We start from the raw sequence: 16,000 nt of genomic DNA on the forward strand, positions 1-16,000 counted from the left end.
CATCTTAAGCATGTTTACATATAAGCATTAAAGAGAGTACTACATACGAACATGCACTAGATTTTAAAGATTGGGTGTCTTTTTTTTCAATATCACATCTTGAAAATTTGCGTACTACAGTAATAGCTTTTTTTATCCATACAATTCATTAAGGATAACTAAGTAAAATAAATAAATCTTTTTAGTTGCACCTATATTAAGTATTAATCTTCCTAAAGTTATAAAATTAGTTTGATTTCAACATTATAACTACGTAAAAGTTTTACTATATTGGTTCCAAATGACAATTGTCTTTCATTTTGGTTTCAAGAAGTCACATATTCAATTCACGTAAATTTAAGATTATGAGAACAACATATATACATGTGAATGCAATATTTAGTCATGACTGCCCCATTATCAGAGTAAAATAAGTGAACTATTACCTAGTTAAAACGTTGTAAATATCTTATCATTGAATTTTTTTTTCATATAGAAACAAGATTTTGGTTTTTTTTTTTTTTAAGATTTTAATTCATAAATAAGATGAAGTTTAAATTAATGTTTGTTACAAGATTTAAAATTTAATTTTTTTTTAAAAAAGGGGCACTAGTGACACACCCCGACCGAGATCGGAGCGTGCTGGCCGTCACACGAAGGTGACGTAGCCATGTGCACGTGCGGAAGCTAATAAAGTAGTAATAAAAGGTACGAATAATTAAAAACTAGCATACAAAGTACTAGAATAAGTGCTAGTATGTGCGGTACAATTCCAGAGCAGGTCTATAGCAGCCCAACAAAAACGACAACAGTAGTATGCCCGAAGGCGACCCTACAAGGGTGAGTGTCTGTCAGAAACGCCGAAAAGCCCTCTGGGGAAACCACCGCAACGGCTAAGCAACTAGAACCTGGAGGGGCGCAAAACAAAAGCGTGAGTGGGCAAAAACAAAGCTCTTTGAAAATCATTTAGCAAAATACATTCTAACCCCTCGCCGTAAAACCTGTATACTTCCCAGAAAATATATATATATACGCATAGTACATGTGTTAAGCATGCTCAAATATATGCCATATGCTCGATAATATGCCATGCCGACATCTCATAAAGATATGCAAGTGCTCAGGTATAATCTTATCAACATCGTGTAATCTGGCAGCCGGAGTCACCTAACGTGACCTGTACGGCTGCATATAGAGCTCTAATCTCAATCTCAATATCTGAACCTGACCACGAGTCGGAACCACCTAAAGTGGTCTGTACGACAGGACTGGGTGTAAATAAGTGCTACGATCACGTGAAGCCTGGGCGAATAATCGCGGGTCACCTACGAGTCGGAACCACCTAATGTGGTCTGTACGACAGGCCTGTGCACCTAGCTTGGATCCAAGCTGAGCCTAAGGTGCGAGAGGTGAACATCACGTGAAAGCCTGTGCCCTGCTCAGGGCGGGAGCACTAACACCGGGGGTGCAGGTTATGAGCTCTCTAAACATCTCAACAACTGCTGAAAGTAAATGCGAATACCACTTACCTGGCACTTACCTGTGCGTCCACAGCACCCAATATGCATATATATATATGTATGCCACTACTAATGCGTGCAATGATGCATAAACGATAATAATAACATGCATGGCATAAGGCAAATAACCCTTTTTAAATCAATTTCTGGGAATATAAATGTATATAGGTATATACGGAAAACAAAAGCCCACTCACTGATACGTGGAAGGGTCGTAGCCCCCCTGCCTCGCGTGACCACGCTTGTCCTCGGGGTACGTGTCACCTAAAAGCGAAACAACTATAAAAACGTTAACTTTAAAGCACATAACCCAATTCTCGTAAAAACTTCTCATACATTGCTCAAAATGGACAAATGAATATACCAACGTGCTCTACACAACCTCAGGATCACAACCATATTTTTAAAATAATTTTTGGACCCCGCACGCGCCCCCACGCGCCAGCACAGGCACGGACCCACGCGCCCCCACGCGCGGCCACGTGCCAGGCACACTGACGGTGTCAACAGACGCCGTCAGGAATATTCCGTCAAACTGACGGAATATTCCGTTAAAACTAACCGGATCCGTTAACGGCGTTAGGAATATTCCGTCAGAATTGACGGAATATTCCATCGCCTTCTTCATTCGATCGCCGGCGACGTCGCCGGCGCCGGAAACTGGGAAAACCTGCAACTTGGGTTTTCTCGCTCATTTTTCATCCGTTTTTCGTGATTCTTGGACCAAACGAAAGCCCTAGACTAGTAGAACAACGCTAGACCAGTTTTAAGGCCTAAAAATCAAGGAATTATACCTGTCTTCAAGGTCAAAACTCGGCCAACTTTGCACAGGACGATCCCGACGTCCAAATTCACCCAACGAACCACTCCCAAGCTCCTGGAAACCTCACAAACATAACCACACGCTCAGAAATCCCTAAAACTCAAAGCACAAACTTTGCATGAACAGTACACAAATCGGCCATTGTTGAATCGACGTGAAAATGATGTGTTTCTCACCTGAAAAGGGTATGGCTAAGCTTGCCTCGACCTCACGAGTTGAATGGTGTCCTTGGTTTCCTCGATCTGTGATGATTTGGGTGGTTTTGATGTTTGTCCGTACGTCGAAGGAAGAAGAGGAAGAAGAAAGGGAGAGAGAGAGAGACACGGGACAGAGACAGAGAGAGGGTGATGAGAGACAGTGTAGGTGCAGGTGTGTGTGTGTGGCCCAACACATGCCACCACACACAAAACAACCCCACAATGTGACGAAAAACACACTAGGGGCAAAATGGTAATTCCACACGTACGTTTTAATAATCCCGGGACGGGATGTCACAACCTTCCCACCTTAAAGGAATTTCGTCCCGAAATTCAAAACAATAAAGCAGCAACCCTTAGTAGTCAAAGAACAATCGAGGGTACAAATCCCTCATCCGATCCTCTGTCTCCCATGTAGCTTCTTCGACTGAATGGTTTCTCCACAAAACCTTCACTAAATTCACTGTCTTGTTCCTCAGAACCTTCTCTTTCCAATCTAGTATCGTTACCGGCTCCTCGTCGTACGTCAAATCTGGGTTAATCTCTAACGGTTGAGGAGGTATCACGTGAGATGGATCAGCAACATAGTGTCGGAGCATAGACACGTGAAAAACATTATGCACTCTAGCCAACTCCGGAGGCAACTCCAACCTGTAAGCTACCTCACCGACTCGTTCTGTGACCACGTATGGTCCAATGTACCGGGGGCTCAACTTCCCTTTCTTTCCGAACCGCACAACACCTCTCCACGGTGAAAGCTTCAGAAATACCCAATCTCCGACCTCATATGTTCTGTCTGTAGCATGCCGATCCGCTAAACTCTTCTGCCTGTCCTGAGCTGCTTTCAAGTTAGACTTGATTACCTGAACATTCAGAGTAGTCTCCTCGACAATCTCCGGACCCACTAAAACTCTTTCTCCAACCTCTGACCAACACAACGGTGTGCGACAAGCTCTGCCATACAAGGCCTCAAATGGCGCCATGCCAATGCTCGAATGAAAACTATTGTTGTAAGCAAATTCCATCAAATCTAACCGCTGGTGCCAAGCATCACCAAACTGCAACACCGAAGCTCGCAGCATATCCTCCAAAGTCTGAATAGTTCTCTCTGACTGTCCATCAGTCTGTGGATGATACGCCGTACTGTAAAGTAATCTCGTTTCCAAAGCTTCCTGAAAAGCCACCCAAAACTTCGATGTAAATCGTGGATCACGATCCGAGATAATACTCACAGGGACACCATGATACTTCACAACCTTCGAGATAAACAATTCCGCTAAACGGCTCAAAGAATACTTCTCTCTCACTGGAATAAAATGAGCCGACTTAGTGAGTCGATCAACGATCACCCAAATGCCGTCAAAGCCATTTTGTGTACGCGGCAACTTGTACACAAAATCCATGGTGATATTTTCCCATTTCCACTCTGGAACGGGAAGTGGTTGCAACAACCCAAACGGCTTCTTCCTCTCTGCTTTAACTTGCTGACAAACAGCACACCTGCTCACATACTCGGCTATCTCCCTCTTCATACCCGGCCAATAATAAAATGGTCGAATGGTATGATATATTTTAGTAGCTCCTGGATGCATGGCATAAGCCGAGATATGTGCTTCATCGAGAATTTCTTTCTTCAACTCCACACTATTAGGCACGAACATTCTACCTTCTAACATCAACATGCCATCTGAATCACGAACTCTGAGGTCTCGCCTCCTTCCTTGCTCTCGAGCCTGGATTAGTTCTTGAGTTTCCTGATCAGCTACCTGAACTTCAAGCACCCGATCAACAAGTATTGGCCTAACTTGAAAATTAGCAAGTAGAGCCACATCTCGGTCTTCTGCTTCTAACCTTACTCCCGTAGCACGCAAGTCCGCCAATAGAGGAATACGACTAGCGTACAACGCATTAATGCGACCCTGAGACTTCCTGCTAAGTGCATCAGCCACTACGTTCGCACGACCAGGATGGTAGTCAATCGTGCAATCGTAATCGCTGAGCAACTCCAACCACCTCCGCTGGCGAAGATTAAGCTCCTTCTGAGTAAAAAGATATTGGAGACTCTTGTGATCTGTAAAGATCCTACACTTTTCTCCGTAAAGATAGTGTCTCCACAACTTCAACGCAAAGATGATAGCAGCCAACTCCAAATCATGTGTAGGGTAATTCGACTCATGAGGTTTCAACTGCCGCGAGGCATAAGCAATCACCCTACCATGCTGCATCAATACACATCCCAGACCATTCAAAGAAGCATCACTGTAAACCTCAAAATCACCACTATCGTCTGGGAGTGCCAAAACAGGTGCATGAGTGAGACAATGCTTCAACTGCTGGAAACTCTGCTCACACCTCTCATCCCACTCAAATTTAACATCCTTCCTCGTTAACCTTGTCAACGGCAAGGCAATCACCGAAAAATCCTTAACGAATCTCCGATAATACCCCGCCAACCCAAGGAAACTTCTCACCTCGGTGACGGTTCGCGGTTGCTCCCAACTTTCTACAGCTGCAACCTTCTGAGGGTCAACCAAAATACCCTGAGCAGAAATGATGTGCCCCAAGAACGCAACTTGATCTAACCAAAACTGGCACTTGCTAAACTTAGCATATAGCTGGTGTTCCCTCAACCTCTTCAACACCAAAGTAAGATGTCGAACATGCTCCGCTTTCGACTTAGAATACACCAGAATATCGTCAATGAAGACAATAACAAATCTATCCAAGTAAGGTTGGAACACCCGGTTCATCAAATCCATAAAGGCGGCTGGTGCATTCGTCAAACCAAATGGCATAACCAGAAACTCGTAATGACCGTAACGAGTTCTGAATGCCGTCTTAGGGACATCATCCCTACTGATCTTCAGCTGATAGTAACCAGACCTCAAGTCTATTTTAGAGAACACACAAGCACCTCTCAGCTGATCGAACAAATCATCGATACGAGGCAATGGATAACGGTTTTTAATCGTCACCCGATTCAGTTGCCTGTAGTCGATGCACAGTCTCAAAGTTCCATCCTTCTTCCTCACAAACAGAACTGGAGCGCCCCAAGGCGAAGTACTAGGCTGAATAAATCCCTTATCCACTAACTCCTGCAGTTGAACTTTCAATTCCCTTAACTCCGCGGGAGCCATACGATAAGGAGTTAAAGAAATAGGATTTGTACCTAGAAGTAACTCAATAGTGAACTCTACGTCTCGATCTGGGGGTAAACCAGGTAAATCCTCCGGGAAAACATCAGGAAAGTGTCTGACCACTCTCACATCCTCAACTCTACTAGGAGCGGCCTCATCCAACACCACATGTGCTAGGTACCCCTGGCAGCCTTTAGACAATAACTTTTTCGCTCGCAGCGCCGAAATAACGCCGTGTCTCACCCCACTTTGCTCACCCACAAAAGTAACCTCAGGTAGTCCAGGTCGGTGAAACGTAACTACTTTCCCGTAACAGTCAATGTTGGCACGATAGAAGTGTAACCAATCCGTGCCCAGAATCACATCAAAATCCACAATATCTAACGGGATAAGATCGGCTGATAAAACAACACCCTCTACGATTACTGGACACCCTGGGTACACACAATCTACAACACATGTCTCTCCTCTAGGCATAGCGAACTCTAAGTCATACCCTAGAGGTGTGGGGCGAGGTTGCGTCACGTGAGCAAATGTATGAGAAATTACGGAATGCGTAGCTCCACAATCAATTAAGACTCTAGCGAAACAACCAAGAATGTTCAACGTACCCATAATCAAATCCGGGTTGTTCTGAGCGTCCTGCAGAGAAATATTGTGAAGACGCCCCTGTCCCTGCTGACGCCCACCGCGGCCTCTGCTCGCCTGAACGCCGCGTCCCTGAGCACCACGCCCCTGACTGGGCTGACCTGACTGTCTCGAAGACCCTGCACTGCTAGTGGCAATCTCCCCCTGCTGAAACTGTCCTCCCTGATACCACTGAGAACCACCCGCTGGGGCTGGAGGATACGGCATATAGCCGCCTGAATACTGGGGATAGCCACCCTGGGAATAGGGATCCTGAGGGTATTGATACTGCCCCGGAGCATAAGGGACAGCATCACCCTGATAGTGGTAAGCACCACCTCGGCCCGCCTGGCCGTAACTACTAGGACCCTGGATCTGCTGAAGTGGTGCAGGTGGTGGCATAAAGGTCTGCTGCGGTTTCTGCTGCTGCTGGCCCTGGGGACAATTCGCCGCTCTATGTCCCACCTGTCCACACGTGAAGCAACCACTGCTACCACGTCTACACTCGCCGAAATGCCGGTTGTTACACCTGCGACAAACTGGGGCTCTGCCTCGCCCACCATCGCCCTGCCTCTGGCCTCTAGCACCACCAGAAAATCTACCTCCACGGCCCTGTCCAGTGGCACTGAAGCCACCACTCGAAGAACTCGAGCTAGCTCCACCTCTCTTGAAGTTCTGAGTCTGACGGGGCCCGAGCGATGCCTGACCTTTGCCGTTGTCGTCTTTCTTCGAATTGCCGTCTTTCCCTTCATCACTATCGCTCGACATATTCTCAGAGTCTTCGATCCTCAACAATATCTCATAGAAGTCCTGGTAAGTCCCGTTGTGGACAGCAGTCGCCATCGAACGCCATTTCTTCTTAGTACCCTGGCGGAAGAGACGGAGCATCTCCGCCGGATTACCAGCGACATCAGGATGATAACGAGACAAATCCGTAAACTTGCGGTAGTACTCATTCGCTGACATCTTCCGCTGCTTCAGTTCAGTAAACTCCTGTTTCTTTCTATCGATGTACTCAGGGGGCACATACCTCCTTTTGAACAAATCTGTAAAAACATTCCAATCCGTCCTCTGCTCTGGAGTCAACCTACGAAGCGCCTGCTCCCACCAAGCTGCAGACTCAGTATCCAGGAACCACGTGGTCGTCTCGACCCACCTCTCCATAGGGAGATTTCCCTGGTTATGCAATACACGGAAGGTCTTCTCTACGTGTTCTAGCCAGCGCTCTGCATTCTCATGCCCCTCACTGCCCTTAAACTTATCCAACTTCAGATTATACATAGTCTCCAGAGGAGTCCTCTGGGGAGGGCGCATCACTGACTGAAGGGCTGGAGCGAAGACTTCCCCCAACTGAGTAAGATCGGGGAAACTAGGCTCAGAAGAGCGACGGGGTTCCCGACGAGGCGGCATAGTTCTGACAGAAGACACCAAACCATTAGAATACTCACACAGACACAGGACTGCCAAACCTAGGCTCTGATACCAAACTGACACACCCCGACCGAGATCGGAGCGTGCTGGCCGTCACACGAAGGTGACGTAGCCATGTGCACGTGCGGAAGCTAATAAAGTAGTAATAAAAGGTACGAATAATTAAAAACTAGCATACAAAGTACTAGAATAAGTGCTAGTATGTGCGGTACAATTCCAGAGCAGGTCTATAGCAGCCCAACAAAAACGACAACAGTAGTATGCCCGAAGGCGACCCTACAAGGGTGAGTGTCTGTCAGAAACGCCGAAAAGCCCTCTGGGGAAACCACCGCAACGGCTAAGCAACTAGAACCTGGAGGGGCGCAAAACAAAAGCGTGAGTGGGCAAAAACAAAGCTCTTTGAAAATCATTTAGCAAAATACATTCTAACCCCTCGCCGTAAAACCTGTATACTTCCCAGAAAATATATATATATACGCATAGTACATGTGTTAAGCATGCTCAAATATATGCCATATGCTCGATAATATGCCATGCCGACATCTCATAAAGATATGCAAGTGCTCAGGTATAATCTTATCAACATCGTGTAATCTGGCAGCCGGAGTCACCTAACGTGACCTGTACGGCTGCATATAGAGCTCTAATCTCAATCTCAATATCTGAACCTGACCACGAGTCGAAACCACCTAAAGTGGTCTGTACGACAGGACTGGGTGTAAATAAGTGCTACGATCACGTGAAGCCTGGGCGAATAATCGCGGGTCACCTACGAGTCGGAACCACCTAATGTGGTCTGTACGACAGGCCTGTGCACCTAGCTTGGATCCAAGCTGAGCCTAAGGTGCGAGAGGTGAACATCACGTGAAAGCCTGTGCCCTGCTCAGGGCGGGAGCACTAACACCGGGGGTGCAGGTTATGAGCTCTCTAAACATCTCAACAACTGCTGAAAGTAAATGCGAATACCACTTACCTGGCACTTACCTGTGCGTCCACAGCACCCAATATGCATATATATATGTATGCCACTACTAATGCGTGCAATGATGCATAAACGATAATAATAACATGCATGGCATAAGGCAAATAACCCTTTTTAAATCAATTTCTGGGAATATAAATGTATATAGGTATATACGGAAAACAAAAGCCCACTCACTGATACGTGGAAGGGTCGTAGCCCCCCTGCCTCGCGTGACCACGCTTGTCCTCGGGGTACGTGTCACCTAAAAGCGAAACAACTATAAAAACGTTAACTTTAAAGCACATAACCCAATTCTCGTAAAAACTTCTCATACATTGCTCAAAATGGACAAATGAATATACCAACGTGCTCTACACAACCTTAGGATCACAACCATATTTTTAAAATAATTTTTGGACCCCGCACGCGCCCCCACGCGCCAGCACAGGCACGGACCCACGCGCCCCCACGCGCGGCCACGTGCCAGGCACACTGACGGTGTCAACAGACGCCGTCAGGAATATTCCGTCAAACTGACAGAATATTCCGTTAAAACTAACCGGATCCGTTAACGGCGTTAGGAATATTCCGTCAGAATTGACGGAATATTCCATCGCCTTCTTCATTCGATCGCCGGCGACGTCGCCGGCGCCGGAAACTGGGAAAACCTGCAACTTGGGTTTTCTCGCTCATTTTTCATCCGTTTTTCGTGATTCTTGGACCAAACGAAAGCCCTAGACTAGTAGAACAACGCTAGACCAGTTTTAAGGCCTAAAAATCAAGGAATTATACCTGTCTTCAAGGTCAAAACTCGGCCAACTTTGCACAGGACGATCCCGACGTCCAAATTCACCCAACGAACCACTCCCAAGCTCCTGGAAACCTCACAAACATAACCACACGCTCAGAAATCCCTAAAACTCAAAGCACAAACTTTGCATGAACAGTACACAAATCGGCCATTGTTGAATCGACGTGAAAATGATGTGTTTCTCACCTGAAAAGGGTATGGCTAAGCTTGCCTCGACCTCACGAGTTGAATGGTGTCCTTGGTTTCCTCGATCTGTGATGATTTGGGTGGTTTTGATGTTTGTCCGTACGTCGAAGGAAGAAGAGGAAGAAGAAAGGGAGAGAGAGAGAGACACGGGACAGAGACAGAGAGAGGGTGATGAGAGACAGTGTAGGTGCAGGTGTGTGTGTGTGGCCCAACACATGCCACCACACACAAAACAACCCCACAATGTGACGAAAAACACACTAGGGGCAAAATGGTAATTCCACACGTACGTTTTAATAATCCCGGGACGGGATGTCACAACTAGTGGCAAGCCAAGGTTATTCACCATTTTCGGGAGCTGGGAAGACTCACAGAGGTATTGCAGCTCTTTCTGGCCACAAGTCTGGCTTCCACACGAACAGCAGATTTCGAACTCGAGACCTCCAATTTTTAGTTTGAAGGAAACCTTGCAATTCACCCTTTACCACAACTACAAGATTTAAAATTGAGTTTAGTCATTTGGTTTTATTTAAATGCTAGCATTTATATTCCAAGTCATTTTTATTTATTTTTAGGTAAATTCATGATTTTTCTTTCTCTAAGTGTACACAAATTCATGATAATATATTTTGTACACTCTCATTATAAATATATATCGGTACAAATATTTAGGTATATTAATTCATTATAATATATTTTTGTACAAACATTTCAGTACACTAATTCATTACAATATACTTTAGTACAAACATTTAGGTACAAATGCTTTTGGTGCAAACAAGTCAATTTAGTATATTTTGATTCAATCACTTCTTACACTTATGTATTTACATATCTTTCTTACGTATCACTAATTTCTTTTAATGTTTTATCGTTTAGGTTTATTTATAATTAAAGCACCTAAAAATGTGCATATTAGCAAAATCAAAATTTTAATATGAAGACATTAAATAACAAAAATTAAATATGAATTTTAATAAAAGTACACTTCAAAGTACTAAAATCAATATGTAATCTGCCACTCAGTACTATGGTTTACTGGTATTCTTCTTCACTTGTAAGTGAGAGGTCTTAGACTCGAATCTCGTGGATGGTGAATTCGATATCAAATTAGGTTGCCCATTGTATAGAATAGCCAAACTCCCTCCCTTTTTTAGTGTAAATTATATCGTTGTACTAAAAAAAAAAAATCAATATGTAATCTAACACCAAGTGCTCAAAAACCTTTTTTTTTTTTTTTTTAATAAAGTTTTTAATATAATCGTCTCTCAATTAATTGCTCACAGATGGATATTTACAGCTTAATTTTGCGCTACCAAATGAAAAAATCCAAAATTTTGTTGTATGCTAGCAGCTTTTTTTTATTTGGATCATTCTACATATTTTTTTGTTTTCCTTTTCATCTACATTGTTCCATGATATTCTGAATTGTATAAAACTTGAAATCATTTATCATGAAAGCGCTATCTAATAAATAATGGGAACTTTAACGAAAAGCTCTCGTTACTGTTTATTTTAAAGAAAAACCACATATTTACACTAAAAAGTCAATCCTGGTACCATTCATTATTTTGTCATTATCGTTAAAACTCAAAGTTTTCAAACATTTTTCATTAATTTTTCTAATAAATAAACGAACTATATTTCTTATTGAACATTGAAATTTAGACAATGCTAATTAAACAGTTAACTATTCCAAATTTAATTAACCATCCAACAACATTTCAAAAAAAAAAACGATGAGACGAGAAGATGAAACGAGAAAGTCTGAGTGGAATTGTTGGTAGCATCCCCCAATTTTATTTGGTTTGTGAAATCATACTTGGCAGACCAACTTACACAAAATCATTACAAACTTTCACTTGAATGAGTTTCTTGAAATGCTCAAAGCTCTTTAACGTCATGTTGTTGATTTGGCGTACTATAATCTCGACTTTTCCCCACAATTTATGGCTTTTTACTGCAAAATTATGCGTTTAGGCACAAAATTCAATGCCAGTTCCAAAATCAACCTCATTTAATTCCTTAAAACAGTACGGCTAGCATCGTGACGGAATCTTTTTTTTTTTTTTTTTGCCTCGCAAACTTCCCGCCAAAATGCTGTCATATTATTGGTCCGATCAGAACACAACTACCGGTCCACCGGCCACATCACTATCAAATGCAAGGTTTCTTTTGGTTTAATTACAAACTTGCCTCTCGAACTTTTGAGTTATTCACCTCGAGTTTTTTTATTCAAAATAGTACTGAAATTTGTATAACTCTTTATTTTGGTTGTTGAGATTTGAACTCAATAGAAGTAATTCTTAAATTTGTCTATCATCAATTATTTTGTCAAATCATTTTGGCTCATTGTTTATTAAATTGAGGTATTTTTGTTATTAGGTTCTTATTTAACATAATTTTTCAATAAATGACCAAAACGATTGATGATGGACAAACTCAAGGACCACTTCTATTGATTTCAAATCTCATGAACCAAAGTGATGAGTTACACAAATCTTAGGGACCATTTTGGCTAAAAAGCCTAACCATTAAGCATGATATGTCGTCGATTGTTATTTGCAGATATAACTGGAGTCTTATGGCCTCGTGATATTCTTATGTAATAGTTCTTCTTTTTTGGGGCTTATGCCTCGTTGTAAACTCAAAAAAGAAAAAAGAAAAAGGGTAATAGATGTTCCCCAACAACCGAATAAAAACTTTGAAAATTTAAAAATTAAAACAAAATAGAATAAGATGTTAAGCATGAAACAACGAAAGCAAAACTCTTGAAATTTTAACAAAACATGAATAAGATGTGGAGAAAATTTTAGAGGATAAAGTGTGAGAGTTGTGATTTCTCCCTTTGTTTTCTTTCCGACCAAACAAAGTTCGCAGAAGATTATGATTAACATCTTTTCTACCACAACGGTTAAATTAAAATAAGGTAATGTTATGCACATACTTCTCTTAGTTTTTTTATTGTTAGATCGAATAAATTGAAAAATATCAATAATAAATAATTAATAAAAGTATGTGAGAACTAAAATAAGTATCTCACCACGGAGATTACGGAGAAAACTTTGGCATAAATTTTACATTGGCAATGGAAGTTTACTTCCTCCCCAAGACCCTTAGGGTATGTTTGTTTGCCTTCACTAAATCTCCTTGGACTAGACTAGACTAGCTGTTAGTCCAATACTGTGTTTGTTACACGAAGGAATAGATTTAATGAGATTACAGCCAACTCGTCCCAACTAAGTCCTTTGTTAGAAGGTCTTAGTGAGACCCCTCAATAAGCACATGATTGCTAAGACCGTTCGCGTTCGCGTCCAGTTGTTCTCCTAGCTTCTTTGTTCTGGTCTGGTCAACTGACCTCCCTAGACCACCCTGCCGACAGCGCTGACGACAATCGTCAACGAAATGTACTTGTTTTCGGCTCCGCACTTCTTCTACTTCTTAAGGACGAGAGCGAAGCCGAGTCTGCCATAGAAAGCTCTTCACTGCTGATGACATTGTCATTCACATCAATTGGAGGAGGGGATAGAGGTTGGATGAGGAGATGATGGTGGGCTCGTGGTTGGAGGTTTGGTTCGGAGATGGAGGATCTCAATTACGCAGAGGTCTGATAGATTGATTCGCTTCTTTCCATTTTTCCCCCAATTTTTATTTTTATTTATTTTTATCTTTTTTATTTAGGGGAAATTTATTGGCAGTGTGGATTTATTGTTTGGTTTGATTTGAATTAGGCATGTAAATCTTTGGTTTTTTTTATATAGAAAACGCACTTTTGGAGTGGATTATGATTTAATTTGCAATTTCTCCTCCAGCGTATTTTTCAATTTAGGATTTGATTGTAGGTTAGTTAGTATATGATGTTGTTGTAAATTTTGTTGTAATGATTGTATACGGTCCATTTTTTTATTGTTTTCATTATTCCGTTTCTTAGTTCAATATAGCATGCTTCACTAAGTTAATCTAGTTTAGTCTATTCTAAGCCAGTGCATGTTAATCCCAGAAGTTAATCCAGTCCGCGATAATCTGGTGTAACAAACGCATCCTTAAACTAGTATTTTGTCCAAACTTTCAAGGGGAATCTACTAAAAACACCAAAAGCCAATGACACAAATTTCACAGCGTCCTTTTTTGATTGATTTCTAACTTTGTTTTGTTTCAGTGTGCTTTTTCTGCTTTGTTAATTCTTTCCCTAGTAGATAGTGAGAGAAATTACCGTACAAGTGGCCAACGTGTGCCTGCTCTCTCCCAATCATGACTCCTGCTCGCTCACCCTCTCTAATAATTTTACCACAAAACTCAAACACTATCGAATAATGTTATTATTCTACTCAAACATAACTCATATTTGTGTTTATAATCAGAATTGAAACCGAAACTATGCCAAACAAGTGCAGTATATCGACTTTTCTTATATTTATTGTCAGAATAGATCAACTTTGTTAACTATATATTATAACATTTGAAATAATAAAAATACGAGACAGTGTTCTTGTAACACACAAATTTTTTATTTATTTTATAAACGATAATATTAGTAGATTAAATTATTAATTGTTAAAAGAGAGGAGAATTGGTGAGGATTAAACCCTACTACGATACATAAACATCATCACTTTCTAGCACTACGGTAAAAGCAACCTGCACTTTTTCCTCAAATAATGCTATTCACACATCTATTTTTACCTTACATATATTTTTGTTAATTTTTTACTTTCTTCAATTTATTTGATTTGACGATCAAAATTAAAAAAAAAAAAAAAAAAAAAACGCGAAATATCACATCCCCGCCCGGGCCTATCACTTCCCGAGCCCGCTCCACCACCGTAGCACGATATTGTCCGCTTTGGGCTTACCATTCCCTCACGGTTTTGTTTTTGAGAACTCACGAACAACTTCCCAATGGGTCACCCATCATGGGATTGCTCTAACCCCCTTCTCGCTTAACTTCGGAGTTCCTATGAAACCCGAAGCCTGAGCTCCCAAAAGGCCTCGTGCAAGGTAAGGATGAGAATATACATTTAAGGATCACTCCCCAGGACGATGTGGGATGTTACACGAAAAGTGAAAATATGTACTATTTCTCCTCCATCTCTCACATTTCCAAAATTCCTCAACTTTAACAGCCTTCAATGGGTTTGTTGACGTCCTCCGCTTTGCTCTGCCTTGAATATTCTGTTGACACACAAGTTCATCAAAATTCATAGGAATCACGGGTCCAAATCACGCGTGATATCACCGCTTGCGTAAATCGCGGTTTACGAGGAAGCAGGTGACAGTCGGGAGAGCAATCACGCACTGACACCCAGCGGCTTCGGTTCCCTCTCCCCCAATCACCTCTTCCGTCTCACGGGTTTTCGGTTTATACGGCTCTCGTCTGTTTCCTGTGGGCTCCGTCGGTTAGCATTTGACCGTTCTTTCAAGCTTTACAGGCCTTCTCTCTCTCTTTTTTGGTTCAGTTAGTTTTCGATATTTTAATTTCTGTAGAGGTCCAAATGAGGAGAGAGGATCCTCGTTGGATCCGCTTTGTGAGGATTTCAGAAATCTTTCAATTATATTCGTTAATCGTGCATCATGCGGTCAGTTTTCTTCAGGTATTGTTTATATTCAATTTTAAATAAAAAAATTTAAAATAATTTCTGATCTAACGATGTACGATGAACGAATGTGCTTTGAAGATCCCCGGGCTCCTCACTCCCAAATGAGCACTTGCTTTTGGCTCGTTCCGACTTGCAAATCATTTGTCGACACGCTTATAGGCTCTGTCTGGTATATATGATGGGATGAGTTATTTCCAATTAAATTGGACTTGTAGCCCATCTAATATTTGACAAGAAAAATTGTAACACAGACTAGATTGGCAACAAATCCAAAATAAGCGAAAATATGATGGGTTATGTAGCCCATCCATGCCAATCCAATCCTATCCCTAAAATCTAATCTCATCCAGCTCACCAACGAGCCCATAATGTATATATATAAACGCTCGAGCAATAATCAATTAATGACTTAATACAATGCTAACCGGTAACAATTCGTATGGACTCATCTTACAAAATTCCACGTAATATTAACCTACCGTTTTTTAGTTCATCATTAAAATATTACTCATCCAATAATTCACCTAGATCAGAATCCGTTTAGTTATCTGACCTAACAAATAAACAAACAATATTGTCGATAAACAGTAAAATATGCATAATAGTAATAATCAAAAGACCAAACGATTTTTGATTCGACTGACTTTTTACAAGAATAATCTATGAATAAAGACTTAAAAAATGATCGGTTCATATCTATATTTATCTAGCATTTTACCTAAATTTTT

The 16,000-nt window shown here is 41.7% G+C and overlaps 1 protein-coding gene and 1 long non-coding RNA gene across 2 annotated transcripts; both read right to left on the reverse strand.

Annotated features, from left to right (window-relative positions):
- Positions 1-1,692: 1,692 nt before the first annotated feature.
- Positions 1,693-7,708, reverse strand: LOC148693706 (uncharacterized). Its single transcript, XM_088677421.1, has 2 exons — positions 6,268-7,708; positions 1,693-1,763 (listed from the first exon to the last, which is right to left on the reverse strand). Exons 1-2 carry the CDS (start codon positions 7,691-7,693, stop codon positions 1,693-1,695), a joined length of 1,497 nt encoding a protein of 498 aa, XP_088533547.1. The 5' UTR covers positions 7,694-7,708.
- Positions 7,709-7,854: 146 nt separating this feature from the next.
- Positions 7,855-8,942, reverse strand: LOC148693707 (uncharacterized). The gene is made up of 2 exons (XR_015951995.1): positions 8,874-8,942; positions 7,855-8,066 (listed from the first exon to the last, which is right to left on the reverse strand). It is a non-coding gene; the product is annotated as an uncharacterized LOC148693707 (long non-coding RNA).
- Positions 8,943-16,000: the final 7,058 nt, after the last annotated feature.

Source organism: Pyrus communis, chromosome 10 (assembly GCF_041283825.1).
Source record: "Pyrus communis isolate YQ-2024b chromosome 10, ASM4128382v1, whole genome shotgun sequence".
NCBI lineage: Eukaryota > Viridiplantae > Streptophyta > Magnoliopsida > Rosales > Rosaceae > Pyrus > Pyrus communis.